Source organism: Camelina sativa, chromosome 3 (genome assembly GCF_000633955.1).
Source record: "Camelina sativa cultivar DH55 chromosome 3, Cs, whole genome shotgun sequence".
Classification (NCBI taxonomy): Eukaryota; Viridiplantae; Streptophyta; class Magnoliopsida; order Brassicales; family Brassicaceae; genus Camelina; species Camelina sativa.
Window position 1 is genome coordinate 5,737,952 of NC_025687.1, and position 12,935 is coordinate 5,750,886.

The 12,935-nt window shown below is 35.7% G+C and overlaps 2 protein-coding genes and 2 pseudogenes across 3 annotated transcripts in view; 2 read left to right on the forward strand and 2 right to left on the reverse strand.

The window, feature by feature from the left end:
* LOC109130236 (mitochondrial import receptor subunit TOM40-1-like) overlaps positions 1–1,368 on the forward strand; it is a 2,927-nt gene extending 1,559 nt beyond the window's left edge. The window contains exons 2-8 of the mRNA XM_019239687.1: positions 49–144; positions 244–291; positions 383–445; positions 598–711; positions 857–925; positions 1,022–1,105; positions 1,219–1,368. Of these exons, the coding sequence (XP_019095232.1) occupies positions 49–144; positions 244–291; positions 383–445; positions 598–711; positions 857–925; positions 1,022–1,105; positions 1,219–1,368 (624 nt within the window). The remainder of the gene's footprint in view (positions 1–48; positions 145–243; positions 292–382; positions 446–597; positions 712–856; positions 926–1,021; positions 1,106–1,218) is intronic.
* On the reverse strand, positions 1,466–3,163 carry LOC104771644 (F-box protein PP2-A12-like). Of its 2 annotated transcripts, none has more exons than XM_010496216.2 (3): positions 2,607–3,163; positions 2,323–2,438; positions 1,466–2,092 (listed from the first exon to the last, which is right to left on the reverse strand). In XM_010496216.2, exons 1-3 carry the CDS (start codon positions 2,946–2,948, stop codon positions 1,669–1,671), a joined length of 882 nt encoding a protein of 293 aa, XP_010494518.1. In that variant the 5' UTR covers positions 2,949–3,163; the 3' UTR covers positions 1,466–1,668. The 2 variants fall into 2 exon arrangements, with proteins under 2 accessions (XP_010494518.1, XP_010494511.1); XM_010496209.2 differs by having other exon boundaries at positions 2,323–2,441; positions 2,607–3,156.
* Positions 4,572–5,885, reverse strand: LOC104778696 (annotated as a pseudogene).
* On the forward strand, positions 5,821–9,086 carry LOC104771656 (annotated as a pseudogene).

Sequence of the window (12,935 nt, forward strand, 5' to 3'; positions counted from 1 at the left end):
CTTTTTCTTTCTTTGTGGGAAATCAAAAGATAAAATGTATTGTTGCAGTTGGCGTTTGTTGGAAATGTTACTACTAGTGGTAGCCTAAGTGCGGGTGTCAAAGCCTTTATAACTGATAAGTTGATTGTGAAGGCAAAGACTGAGGTAAATTAATTAAGTGTTGCAACTAGAAAAAATGCTGTGATTATTCTATGGTGTATCTCTTCTGTTGACAAAATGTGTGTTTCTTACATTCTATTCCAGCTGGAAAATGCACGTTTGTCCATGGCACTAGTCAAATTTGAATACCTGGTGAGGAATTTATCTCTATATCTGAAGATTCGTTATCTTTGTGGTGAACGTTTGATGAATAATTTTTTTTGTTTGGCTCACATTTATGTAGGCTCGAAACTATAGAGCTCAGTTTAGCCTTGCGGATATTGGCCTATATGCAACATATTTCCAGGTAAATCTGCTACTCTCAGTTTGTGTTCTAATAAGCTTTTTTTAATATGTCAAATACAAAAGATATAGACTGTTTGCATCATATTTTTACTGAAAAAGTGGTTTTTTTTTTTTTTTTTTTTAAATTGTTGCAACTAATTTTTTTCTATACAGCGTGTGACACCCCGTCTATCTTTGGGTGGTCATGTCTACAATTTCGGTGTGTCTAAAGGCCCTAAACAGTGGGGTGTGGGTTATACTGCAAGATACGAGACCGATGATAAGATGGTAATGCTTCTACTCAGTCAGCTTATTAGAGATCGCTCACAGACTTGATCGATTGAAAATTTGGATCATATTTTATATTGGTAAATTCTTCTTCTACTGTTTATTTTATTGATCATGTTGACAACTTTTCTTTATTAACTAACAGATCGCCTCTGCTTTCGTTGATAGCTCGGGTCTTGTATGTATGGACTATGTTCATAAGATCTCAAAGAAGGTAATGGCCCATTCGCAGTTAATTATATCTTTAAGCTAGATGAGATAATAATAATCATGACATATAAAAATATGTATCCTTTTTTCTCATAATCAGGTTTCACTCGTTACTGATTTTGAATACGAGTGCTTTTCAAGATATGTTGAAGCTAGTGTTGGGTGTGACTGCAATTATGGACAGGTAAATAATCTTGCTATTTTTTTTTTAGATTTGAAGGGAACTGATGAAAACAATGTCTTTACTTTATAAATCCGTTTTAATATACTTCTAATATTATGAGCTTTTTGTATCAGTCTCGTGTCCAGGGGAAGATTGATTCAAACGGTGTTGTATATGCCCATCTTACAAAAAAAATAAATATGGGACTCGAGTATCAACTATCTGCCAGTTTGGATCATATTAAAAAGGATTACAAGCTTGGTTTGTGCTTAAATTATGGTTAAGAACTGCAGAAAATATGCGGTTACTAAAGAGGAGGACTACTAGAAACTCTTTTTCTTTCTTTGTGTGTGTTGGATCATTGTTTCCGTTAGATTCAGATATTGAATTGTAACCCAAGATTATTTAGTTTCATAACCAGTATACATATCATTACAGTCTTGCAACTTCAAAACTCAATTAAGTTAACAAAACAAAAGCTCTCTAAAAAAAGAAGCTCTAAAACTACATCTATAGAAAGGCTTAAAGAACTGCATTAAAAACCTGCTTTAACCCTCTCACTAAACCCGGATCCGGTTGAAGCATTAAAACCGCTTCAACTGGCTCTTACACGAGTTTGGGTATACCACTACAGAGTCTAGAGATAACCCGCCTTTGGTATGTGTACAATCGATCTGAGTCATCGAAAACTTAATCTTTGTCGATGACTTATTCGATTCCCGGACAACAAAGTCTCCGGCGTGGTAGTGAGTCCAGTTTCCTCGCTCAGTTAACATGCATTGAGATGAGGAATGTTGACCATCTTCTGTCCAGAGTTGAAACCGAACCGGTTTAATGTCCCAACCATGAACTTGTTCTGTGCTACAGACCCGTCGACCAAACCACTTTCCCGACCGGCCTAGTTGAAGCTTAAAGAAGATGCTGTAAGTTCCAACCGGTAATGGGAAATCTATTTCCCCATCAACTTCAAACCACCAGATTTGTTGAAGATAAGCCACAGATGAAAACCTACAAAGAAGCAATAAAAGATGGTTTACTTAAACAATCGCAGAAACACACAGATCACAGCAACAACTCTGACCATAGCATCTATGATCTATCATACCAAATCCAATCAAGTTAGTATTAAGAAACCACATGGCCAACACACAAAATTCAAAGAAAAAGGCATACTTCTAAAGAGCTTGTGTTAGGCAATCGAACCAAGCACGTTAATAAAGCATAGTGAGAAAACTAACCGAGATTCATCAGTGGGGATATGACTCCAATATCTACGATCATCAATGCCTGTGATGGACAATCCTTTAGCTGAAATGGATAGACAAACACCACTGGTTCGTTTGTCTATCCACACCTTCTGCAGAATCAATTGAATTTTCATAAATACATAGCTTCTGGAACATAGTGATGCAAATTGAACTCAAAACTAGTTTATGGGAATCCCATATGAAAAAGTTTCCATTTTTAGAAAAAAATCCCAAATTGTTTGCATCTGAAAACCCTAATTTGTAAGAGAAGGTACCTTGGTGCCGTCATCAAATGAGTTAATCCTGGAGAGACAAGTATAAAGGTGTCTCTTTTGCAAATTTTCCGGGAAACCACCAAGGATTTTCTCGAGAAGAGCTCTGTAATTCGGAGGAAGCTTCGATTCCCAGACGCAATCAGCCCAAGAAGCGCCGCGGAATGCTCTGTTGAGCTTCGAGAATCTGCAGATCTCAACGGGATCCAAATTCGCAACAATCATAGCCACGCATGCCTCTGGCAAATCCCCTAAACCAAGCTTCAATAGATTTCCATCCCCAAAACAAGAAGACGAAGAAGAAGAAGACGAATCCTTGTGAAGACCAGACTGAGCCACACCCATCTAAAACCCTTTCGACGAGATCCAAACAAAAAAGTCTAAATTGGGTTTAGTGAAGATGGGGTCTTCTTGAATCTTCAGAAAAGGAAGGTTTCGAAATTTCAAGACTTGCGAAAAAAGGAAAGGAATCAAAAGTTTTTTTTTTCTTTTCACTCTCAAGAACAGAGCAATAATAAAAGATTAAAGAAGAAAGGTTTTGGTTGGTGGTGGTGACAGAGAGAAGAAGACAATATTGGACGGGTGACGCAAAAGACATGTGGATCGTGTAATAAATATAAACCATTTTGGAGATACTGTTCTATTTTAATTTAAAAGCTGTTTGGATTATTGGTTTGTTCAAAAGAAATACAGTTGGATTGGATGTTGAATTCTGTTTTCTTGTCCGTTACACCTTATTGTTTTTCTTTATTTCATGAGTTGTGTAACTTGTAAGAACCATATGAGTTGTAACTTGTAAAGAACCATATCACAAAAAAAAAAAAAAAAAAACCAATTATAATATCCAAATCCTTACCCATTTGAGATTTTCAGTAATTTTCTGTTAAACCTAATCCAAAATGTAAACGAGAATCTATTTTATCCTTTTTGTATAAACAATTAAACATATAGATTGCATTGTCGTTTTAATACTAACTTATACGATCGTTGTGGATATTATGCTGTATGGTACGTAAAACATGTTTCTTGTAATTTGATTAGTCGTACCTTATATATGATTCAAGAGATCCGACCACATTAATTATATCTTTGTCTCCAACAGTATTTAGTTTCTCTGCATCATTTTGTATTCGACCATCCCATTGGCCATCGTATGATAAAACTTAAATTTCACAACTGATGTTTACGTTGCAAGTTGAGATATCCAATTGCAGATAGTGAATATGAGTTGTCAACATGAGTATTGTGACACAAAAAAAAAGAAAAAAAAAAGAAAAGGAAGTGCCAATTATGCTGAGATATTTTGAAGATATTATTATTCAACGCTATGTAAGATTACCTCTCCTAATGCATATACGAAGACTGAAAATATCTAAACATCATTGCTAAGAAGAGATTTTGTTCCTCCTATCAGATTAATGTCAGAAGAAAATAAATAAACATTTGCTTCTGTCGGTGATGGATGGGGTTACACTCTGCATAACTACAAAACACAGTAATTAATTTCTTGACAGCATTTGGAGAATTCCTATATGTGCTTATCAGAGCATGTTAGGGTCAGAAATTACTAATCTGATGATGCAAATACCTCGAATCATTTTCCCTGTTTATGGGCTGACCTGAAGTTAAGGCCCACTTTTATGGAAAGAGGGCCCAATACTCTATTTTGCCAACGTGGAAACTAGTATCGAACAAACCACATAACGACGTCGTTATATGTTTAAATCCCAATAGTAGTAAGCGACAGCGTCGTATATTACGACTAGCTCGCCGCCGGAGAATGAAGGGGGGGGGGGGGNGGGGGGGGGGGGGGGGTGGATGAAACGGTTGCAGAGCAAACTTGGATAGTGAAACGGTCGATGAAGGAAGCAAAGATTACACCATTAATTATCCATTGAGTGACAGACAATAATAAACAGAGTTATATGAAAAAGATATCAAACGGTGGAAACAAGAAAGAATGAAAGATTTAAGAAATAGAGATTAAACTCTGGAAATAACAAACAGGATCACCGATGGAGTAATCATGAAAAACAACATCATATGTTTTGGTTCGGAGATCAAGATCCACCAGTGCTTCTCTTCGCTCACGACAGTAAAACAACAACTTCTTCTTCCCATCGAAAAGTGCTAGTGGCAAGAGCACGTGTGTGCATCTACCAAACCATTGAGAAGTTGTAGCCAGATCAATGGAACACATTTTGTGCCATGTCTTATTGGCTGAATTGAATGACCATATCACTTGGTTGGGCCACTTCTTCTCCGAAACGCACAAGCGGTTGTCGAGGTCGCAGATAGCGATATCTAAATCATCAACATTGGCAAAGGGAGCTTTACAGACGACTTGAAAGGCTTCGGTGTGAAGATCAAAGGATAGAATTTTGGGTTCCTCCTCCTCGCACTCGGTGAACCAATGAAGCGAGCCATCTACATAGACAGGGTCGGGGCAACCAAAAATCCGATAAGGAGAAGCGGGAGAAACATACCTCCAAGAGTTGGTGCTAAAGTCGAAAACCTCGCAGGTAGTAGCGTTGTCTCGGCCGATCTCTGAAGAGTTGTACAGCCAAACGGGCTTGTATGTGCCCGTGATTTTGTCTTTACCGAAACCAAGACTAGGGACCACGTAATGAAGGTCGTAGAAACTACGTCCTAAGTCGAACATGAGTTGTTGTAGCTTACAGAGAGGGAGAGGCCGATACCATCTAGTGGTTGGGTTGACTACAAAACCGGATTCTGTGCGATGGTAGAGACAAACGAGACCGTCACAGCTATTATAGGGAACCAAGAATCGGGTGTTATCGGCATCCCAAGGAGTAGGGATACTGACCGATGATGATGAACCCAACACCAGTGTTCTTAGAGATTCTACAACCGGATCACGAATACCATCCATCAGGATATAAAGAGACCATGAGAACATCTGGATCACCACCTGATTGCTGACGACGTGTCAACTGTCTTCGTTGGAAGAATGGAGAGTGGATCGTTGATTTCCATTGTTTCGATACAGCCTTGAATCTCATCAGAGAATCCACATCAAGTCTCTCTAGGATGTGCTCTACGACGTCGTGGTGCAGCCATTCCAATATACTACTCGAGCAGCGTTGCTTTTTTTCTTGACATTCTTGTGATTGTTGTTGAGCAGACCGACCCTTGACGATAGATAAAAGAGGCTTATTTATATTAAAAAAAAACAGGAAAACAGGAAAAAGCAAAACTTTATAATTTCCTTTTCCTCAAGGAAACAGAGGATCTCTTTCTCTCCTAGACCTAAACTCTCATATGGCAGACGTCGGAGGAGATATGGCAGAGAAGGAGCTTGAGAAGCCGACTTACGGGTTCTGGATTTGGGCTATGGCTTCCGTGATTCTCCGATTGTTCTTTATCTTTTTCTTCCCGGAAAACTTCAAACTATCTTCCCGTCCGGAGGTCTCCACTCCTCTCACAAGCGTTCGCCGCCGTATCGTCTCTGACTCTCATCTTACTCTCTCCGCCATCTCGAGTTTCACTTAACAGTTTCTCTCTGTTCCTTTTTTTTTTTTTTTAATTGAATGTACAGTTGCTGAAGGTTACTGGTTGAAGCAGTCATCGATGTCACCATACGCAGGTTTTGTGATTGTCTCCTACATATTGGATTTGAAATTCTAACGATTTATGGAAGTTGAATTCGTACTCTTTTCTTTTTTTTTCTCTATGCAGGATCAATGTATCATGGATCTCCATTGCTGCTCTCTGTTCTCGGTCCCCTCACAAGTCAAAGGTAGGGACTTTAATCGATTCAAAGTTACATTCTTGGCTGAATTTTTCGAGGGTCCGTGTATTGTATCATTTGAGCCAACTTAAAAGTGGTTTTGATTTGGATGATGCAGGATTGAAGGGCAATCGAATCATCATTTGTGCAGGTAATAATGCTACTACATTGTAGAAGTGATCAAGAAAATTGCAAAATTTGTGATCTTGATGGAATTAGAGACATTATCCGTTTTTATTCTTGTCTTGATACCAACCAGCTTCTGGATACAGCTTGGTTTTTGTTTTTGCAGATATACTTAGTGCATTGCTTCTTCGAGCTATTGGTCAGAAGCTTCAAAAGACTTACAGAATGAATTTGAAGCGACTTGCCGTTCTCAGGTCATCAGGGGACAGAGGTAACTAAGTTATTCAGTTATCCAACAAAGTCAGAGTGTTGTATCTCTTGCTTATACAAAGTTAAAACTAGGTAGTTCAAGATATGAACTACAATGTTTTTGGGAGCCAATGCTCATCTATAGGTCTTATTCCCGGTGTATATTTATATATGGTGTTGAAGTTTGTTAATGTATACAAAAGCATAGTTCTTTTTCATTCTCTCTGGTCTCTCATTCCCTGTTTCCCTCAGGGATCCTCCTTGCGGAGATATTGCTGCCCTTGTGTACCTGTGGAATCAACTTCTCCAATAGAAAATTTGGCTGCCATTGTATCTCTTTACGGAGCAGTTACTCGTAAGCTATTGTTGGAAACTTGTCTTTATATCTATATCTTGGATTAAGAAACCTGCTTTGATTTATACTAATTTCATCTCTTTGGTTCTTCTTCTCAACAATTGTCTTTTACATTTGTCAGGAAGAGTTCCCCTGGCTGCATTTGGGTTAATCACGGCCACGCATTTGTCTCTTTATCCAGCAAGTTTGGCGATTCCAGTACGCATAACTCTCATTTCCCTTGTCATTTAATTCTGTATCTCAAGTTTCTCCAGGGTACCAGATTCTCATCTCTTGTCTTTCCTTCAGTTGATCTTACTGTTGGGATATGGTTTAGATGCCCCTCCTTTAAAAAATTTCCTTCATACAAGAGATCGAGGAGTTGAGACTGGATCAACCTCTGATGTTTCTAAACAAGACAAATTGACTAGAACTACACAACTTCCTTTTTTATGGAGAACGGTGTTGCATTTCGTATTCTGGGTATTAGTGTTGTCGATCTGTGTCTTGGTTTTATGTAGCTTATCATTAAAACAATATGGTGGGCTTGAGGAGATGTTCAAAAGGTACCACTTATCTGTGAAATTTCAATTTATGTGTCGTAACCTGAATATACAGGAGCAGACCTCGATTTCTCTATATGTTAGGTTCTAAGTTATATCATAATTACTATTTCAGTATAAGGATGCTGTAACGTGTTTGTGCCTTGTGTTTCCTGTTGTAGAACATATAGTTTCATTCTGAGTATCGAAGATTTGTCACCAAACATTGGTGTCTTTTGGTAAGTCTAAGGTCAAATCTTTGTGTAGCAATTCTTCTAGTTTCTGGTATATCTTCACATATTTATCCACCTTCTATCTCATTTCTCAGGTACTTCTTTTCAGAAGCCTTTGAGTTATCTAGAAATTATCTCCTGATAGTTTTCAACTTATACATTTTGCTTACGTCGCTACCACCGTTAGCCTTCCGATTCAAACATCGGCCCTGCTTCCTTGCTTTCGCTTATTTAGTCATGTCCTCGATTATTAAATCTTATCCTTCAGTAAGTATTTTTAGCTACCTTCACTATGAAACTATATATGTACCTTTCTTAAAAAGCTTTCTGTTCATATAATCTTGAATCTTGAATCTTGAATCTATACCTTAATCTCATCACTAGGGTGGAGATGCAGCTTTATACTTGAGTTTATGGGCATTGTTTGTCAATGAATTATCAGGTAATAAAACAAAACCGTCTCTTTTCTTTCAATACGATCTTGAAACACTCGTGGGCTATTCACTTCTAACTAGGCATCTGTGTAAATGTTAGACATGAACAACTTGTTATTTATATTATGTGGACATATTGGATTTTCGCTTCTCAGCCCTGTGGTGCACAACATCTGGATATGGAGGGTAAAGCTTCAAACCTCAACTCAATTCAATGACAACAAAAACTTTCAAAGAAATCCTTCTGAACCCATTTGATTTTTTGTCTTTACAGGGAACTGGAAATGCAAACTTCTACTACGGGAATGCTATGGGCTACGCGGGCTTTCAGGTTAGAAGCCAAAAACTTTGGATTCATTTTTGAATCGTGAGATGCCAACCAAAAGGGTTGACTTGTTATTTTGCATTGGAGGGTCTTATCTTAGTAGTTTGGTTTGTTGTTTACGGGTTTTGGCTGTATTTTTATTCTTCTTCAGTTTATGTTTGTGGAAGAAAGTGTAAACGCAATGCTCGACCATGACAAGTCGCTGAAGAAAGCTACTGCACAAATGACTAAGAGCATCTACAGTGGGCAGAAACTCTCACAATCTCTCAAATATATTATTTTAATATCTATTATTCTATTTAACTATTTATTTAAAATTTAAATAAAAAATAAAAATTATAATCAATTACATGTTGACACATGTGAAAGCAGTCTCTCAATAGGTTCTCATTTTTTTTATATTCAGTTTTGTAGCCTCTAACCATATAAACTTGTGACGAAAGTACATCTGTGGGTTTCTCTTTGACCATTGTAAATATTTCCGATTGGTATGGGTTTCAGTTTCATTATATTTTTGTTTTATTGAAACAGATGAGAGGGCTAAAAAAGAACTTCATTTTGCATTAGTTATTTTGACAAGGAATTAAAATATTATAAGAAATTAGATAGAAATTACAGAGAATATTTTATTTGTTGTTAGATGGCAATGCAATGCAACCGGTAATTAAAGTTGGGTAGACCTTACGACGAGTGCAAAATCACGTGGTTTTGAAGTGCGGACAAACAAATCAGCACTTTTGTGGAGTTATGAGAGCATCAAATTTTAATTTAAAAGTTTAAACCAATCTTATATAAAAATTAACTTCTGGTCGAATGAAGAAATCGATGTCATGCAACTACATACTATACGTATTCGTTATGTACGTGTACGTATGTATGCATAATAAATCAAATGATTTTGATACAAAAAAAGAAAGTCAAATGATATTTCATGTTTCCCTAGGCCCCTGATTTATGACAAGTTCTATGGTCGTTGGCATCATTGCTTACCGCAGATGCCAATTATTTTACTTCGCCCACAATTTTCTTCTCGAGTTGCTAATATTTTTATAAATTAAGAAACACTATCGTGATACTATATTATTAGTGAAATTATTCAAAAACACTCACCCTTTCAATATACGGAATTATCTTTAGTATAATACTAGCTAAGCTTAAGCTGGTTGCGTTTTTTGAAGTGTATAATTCTCATATATAGACACATTCCGTGGTAAAGTTTTCCTAATGGGGTTATCTATATGCTAAATATTAATATATAACAATACAATAGAATCTTCGTTGACTTGTTGTAATTAAGTAACAGCGAAATTGCTTACGAAAACAGTACAACCAGATTCACGTTGTATCATTAAACAACTCTCGATTGTCGTTTCTCGTATTGTTTATCTAAATAACCAATATAGTAATTAATTTATACTTTTTTATGGTTAGATTTATTTAGTATAACCGTTTGGCTCGTTAGGTTTTAGAAGTTTAGTTGAGTTTGTATATAAACTTTTTTCTTCTAGTTTGTAGACCATCAGATCAAACCTGTTTTTGATTTTTTTTTTTTTTTTAAATAATTAAGTTTCATATAGTGTAAGTTAATTAATTGGGAATGCATCGTAACTCGTAAGTACAAAATAACTTTATAATTGTATGGCTAAAAATTTATACCGAATAAAAATTAGCGGGAACCTGACAAATCCACTAGACCACTCATGTTAACGTGGCTTTAAATAATTAAAATACAATCAAAAGCATTAAATTTACTGTATGCAATCAAAACAAACTAGAAACGAGAAGTAGAGAGACCAAATGGTTCGATATGTGACTCCATGACACGAATGGCGTTTTACTTTTGTGAAAGGTCAAACCCTAGGGGGACAAGCAGACACGTACGACCGANTTTTTTTTTTTTTTTTTTTTTGTAGTTTATTTTAACCTAAAATATTTTTTTTGGATTTTAAAATAGCAACCATAACATATTTTGCCCTTTCACATTTAATTACCTTGTTGATTAACCACCTTTACTTGTCGTATCCAAGAGCGTTGTCTGTAATGTTGTGCGATAAGGCCGTTAAGCTCTTTTTCCTTGGCATATATATTTTCTCTCCACCATGAGATGTTCAAATATATATGGTCTACTTATATTAGTCGGCCAGCCAGCCCGGCATATATCAAAATTTTAACGCCAAGTTTCTTCCCAAAAGGTGAGGTTTCACCGTTACCTTGTATATATATCATCGATAAAAATTGATTTGTTTTATACACATTCAACTATATCCGAGTGAAAGTAATCATTCTTACTCTGTTCATTCTTTTATTTTATATGCTGTATATATGTTTGAAATTATAACACAATATTGTAGAATATAAAAGGCTTCCCCATGCGTACGGCATAGACAACATTAACGAACTTTCTCCACAATTCTCTCAAATCCTCGTGTAGCTTCAATCATCTTTGATCATAAAGTCTTATTTCTATTTATTAATACTTAATTCTTGATTTCTATGCATTTATATTTTGTATTTGCGAGATCGGGCAATATGTTATCCAAATGTTAACTAACTAAGCCTAAAAAGATTTAAACTCGATTAGATGTTACCACTTTCCAACAACGGTCTACTTATCAAACTGTTGATTCGTTGCTCGATTAATCTAAATTTAATGACTAAATGAATATAAATGCATGTTTAAACCAGCAAAATATCAAACGGAAATAAAATACCTTTTCAAAGTTAAAAACGTAAGTTCATAACAAGATACATTTGTAAGAAAACTCCTAAATAACAGCAAAAATTACAATTAGAAGGATACTATTTATATTTTCAGTACTACGAAGATATGTATCACGTGGCCAACTTTTTGTGTTCAAAAGCAGCCAATAAGTTCATGCCACGTTATAGAACAGAACATGTATATATGACTCAAGTACGCACTTTTAAGCAAATACAGTCTTACCAAAGAACAGCTCCGACCAATAACAAAATATACAAAAAGATTTTGTATGCAATCATCAAAATTATTACCAATTTTTTTTATTAAATTCAATCATCAAAATTGTCTTGCCATCAAGTTAAAATATTTTAAATCCCCATACCGTAATCACAAAAACAAAAAATATACAAAAGATTGCAAAACAAGCCAATTCGAATCAATATGAGCGACTAGATAATATTAATAATATTTCTTATGCAAATATTATATTTTTGATAGGGTTATACCAAAACGAGACGAAGATCTTTCCAAACAAAAATATTAGGTGTGGAATTTGTTACTTTAGTTATATATATTATTTTTCGGTAAGCTTACTTTAGTTATATTGAAGCACATAATAAGAAAATTTAAAACAAAAACAATTAATAGCTTATTGAGTTCTCCTTTATCTTGGTACATCTAACATCCCCCTAGCTAGCGTGAGCACATATCAATATTAATGATTCTATTATTTATGTTCAGTTTTTAATTAATTTCACTAAATCCCTAACGAGGTTATACTAACTTACTATTTTGGATTTTTCACCCAGTAATTACGAAACCTGTTTATCTCACACACAAACACATCAATCCGACCCTAATCCTACAAATATAATGTTGGATTTTGCTAGCAACGACAATAATGTTAATACTCCTGTTTCATTTTTTGTTTGTTTTCCCTATAAGCTCTTGGCTTTGTCTTAATCACCCTGTAAACATAGTAGTTTCTAGGTCCAAACTTTAAAGTTGTCTTTTTTGACCCAGGATTACTGATGAAGGAACCACTTTTTGTCACCAATAATGTAACACTCAAATTGCTTTTTATCTAATGGAACCAGAGAAAGGTTGAATAATAATGGAGAAGTACTTCACAGTAACCTACCTAGTAACTGAGTTTTTGTGGGTAGGAAAGTAGAATTGCATGGTTTGTTGCACAAATCCTGAGCCCGTGGCTCAATGGCTATAAAACACATATTTTCTTGTGTGATTGGTTTAACCTGATGGGTCCCAAGAGCCGTCTGAGGTTATATATGTCTCACTCTCACACACACACACCTAAAGCCAAAAAAAAAAAGAAGAAGATAATTAATGTGATACTATGATTCAACTCTCAGGTTAAAATTCATAATCTGGACAGAGAATTTGCATATGCAGTGGTTACTAAACAAGATCTAAAAGCTGATGTATGTATTATTTTGCAAGATCTTGAGTTTGACCAGTGGAAGATAATAATGATAATGATTAAAAAACACATGACAAGCAGATCTAAAGAGGAGATCCTGAGCATGAATGAGAACAAAACTGAAATGTACTTTATATGTTAGTTTATTTGGGCTTCCCTGGTGTCAAAGATTGCAATAGATACTACAATTTTAGCA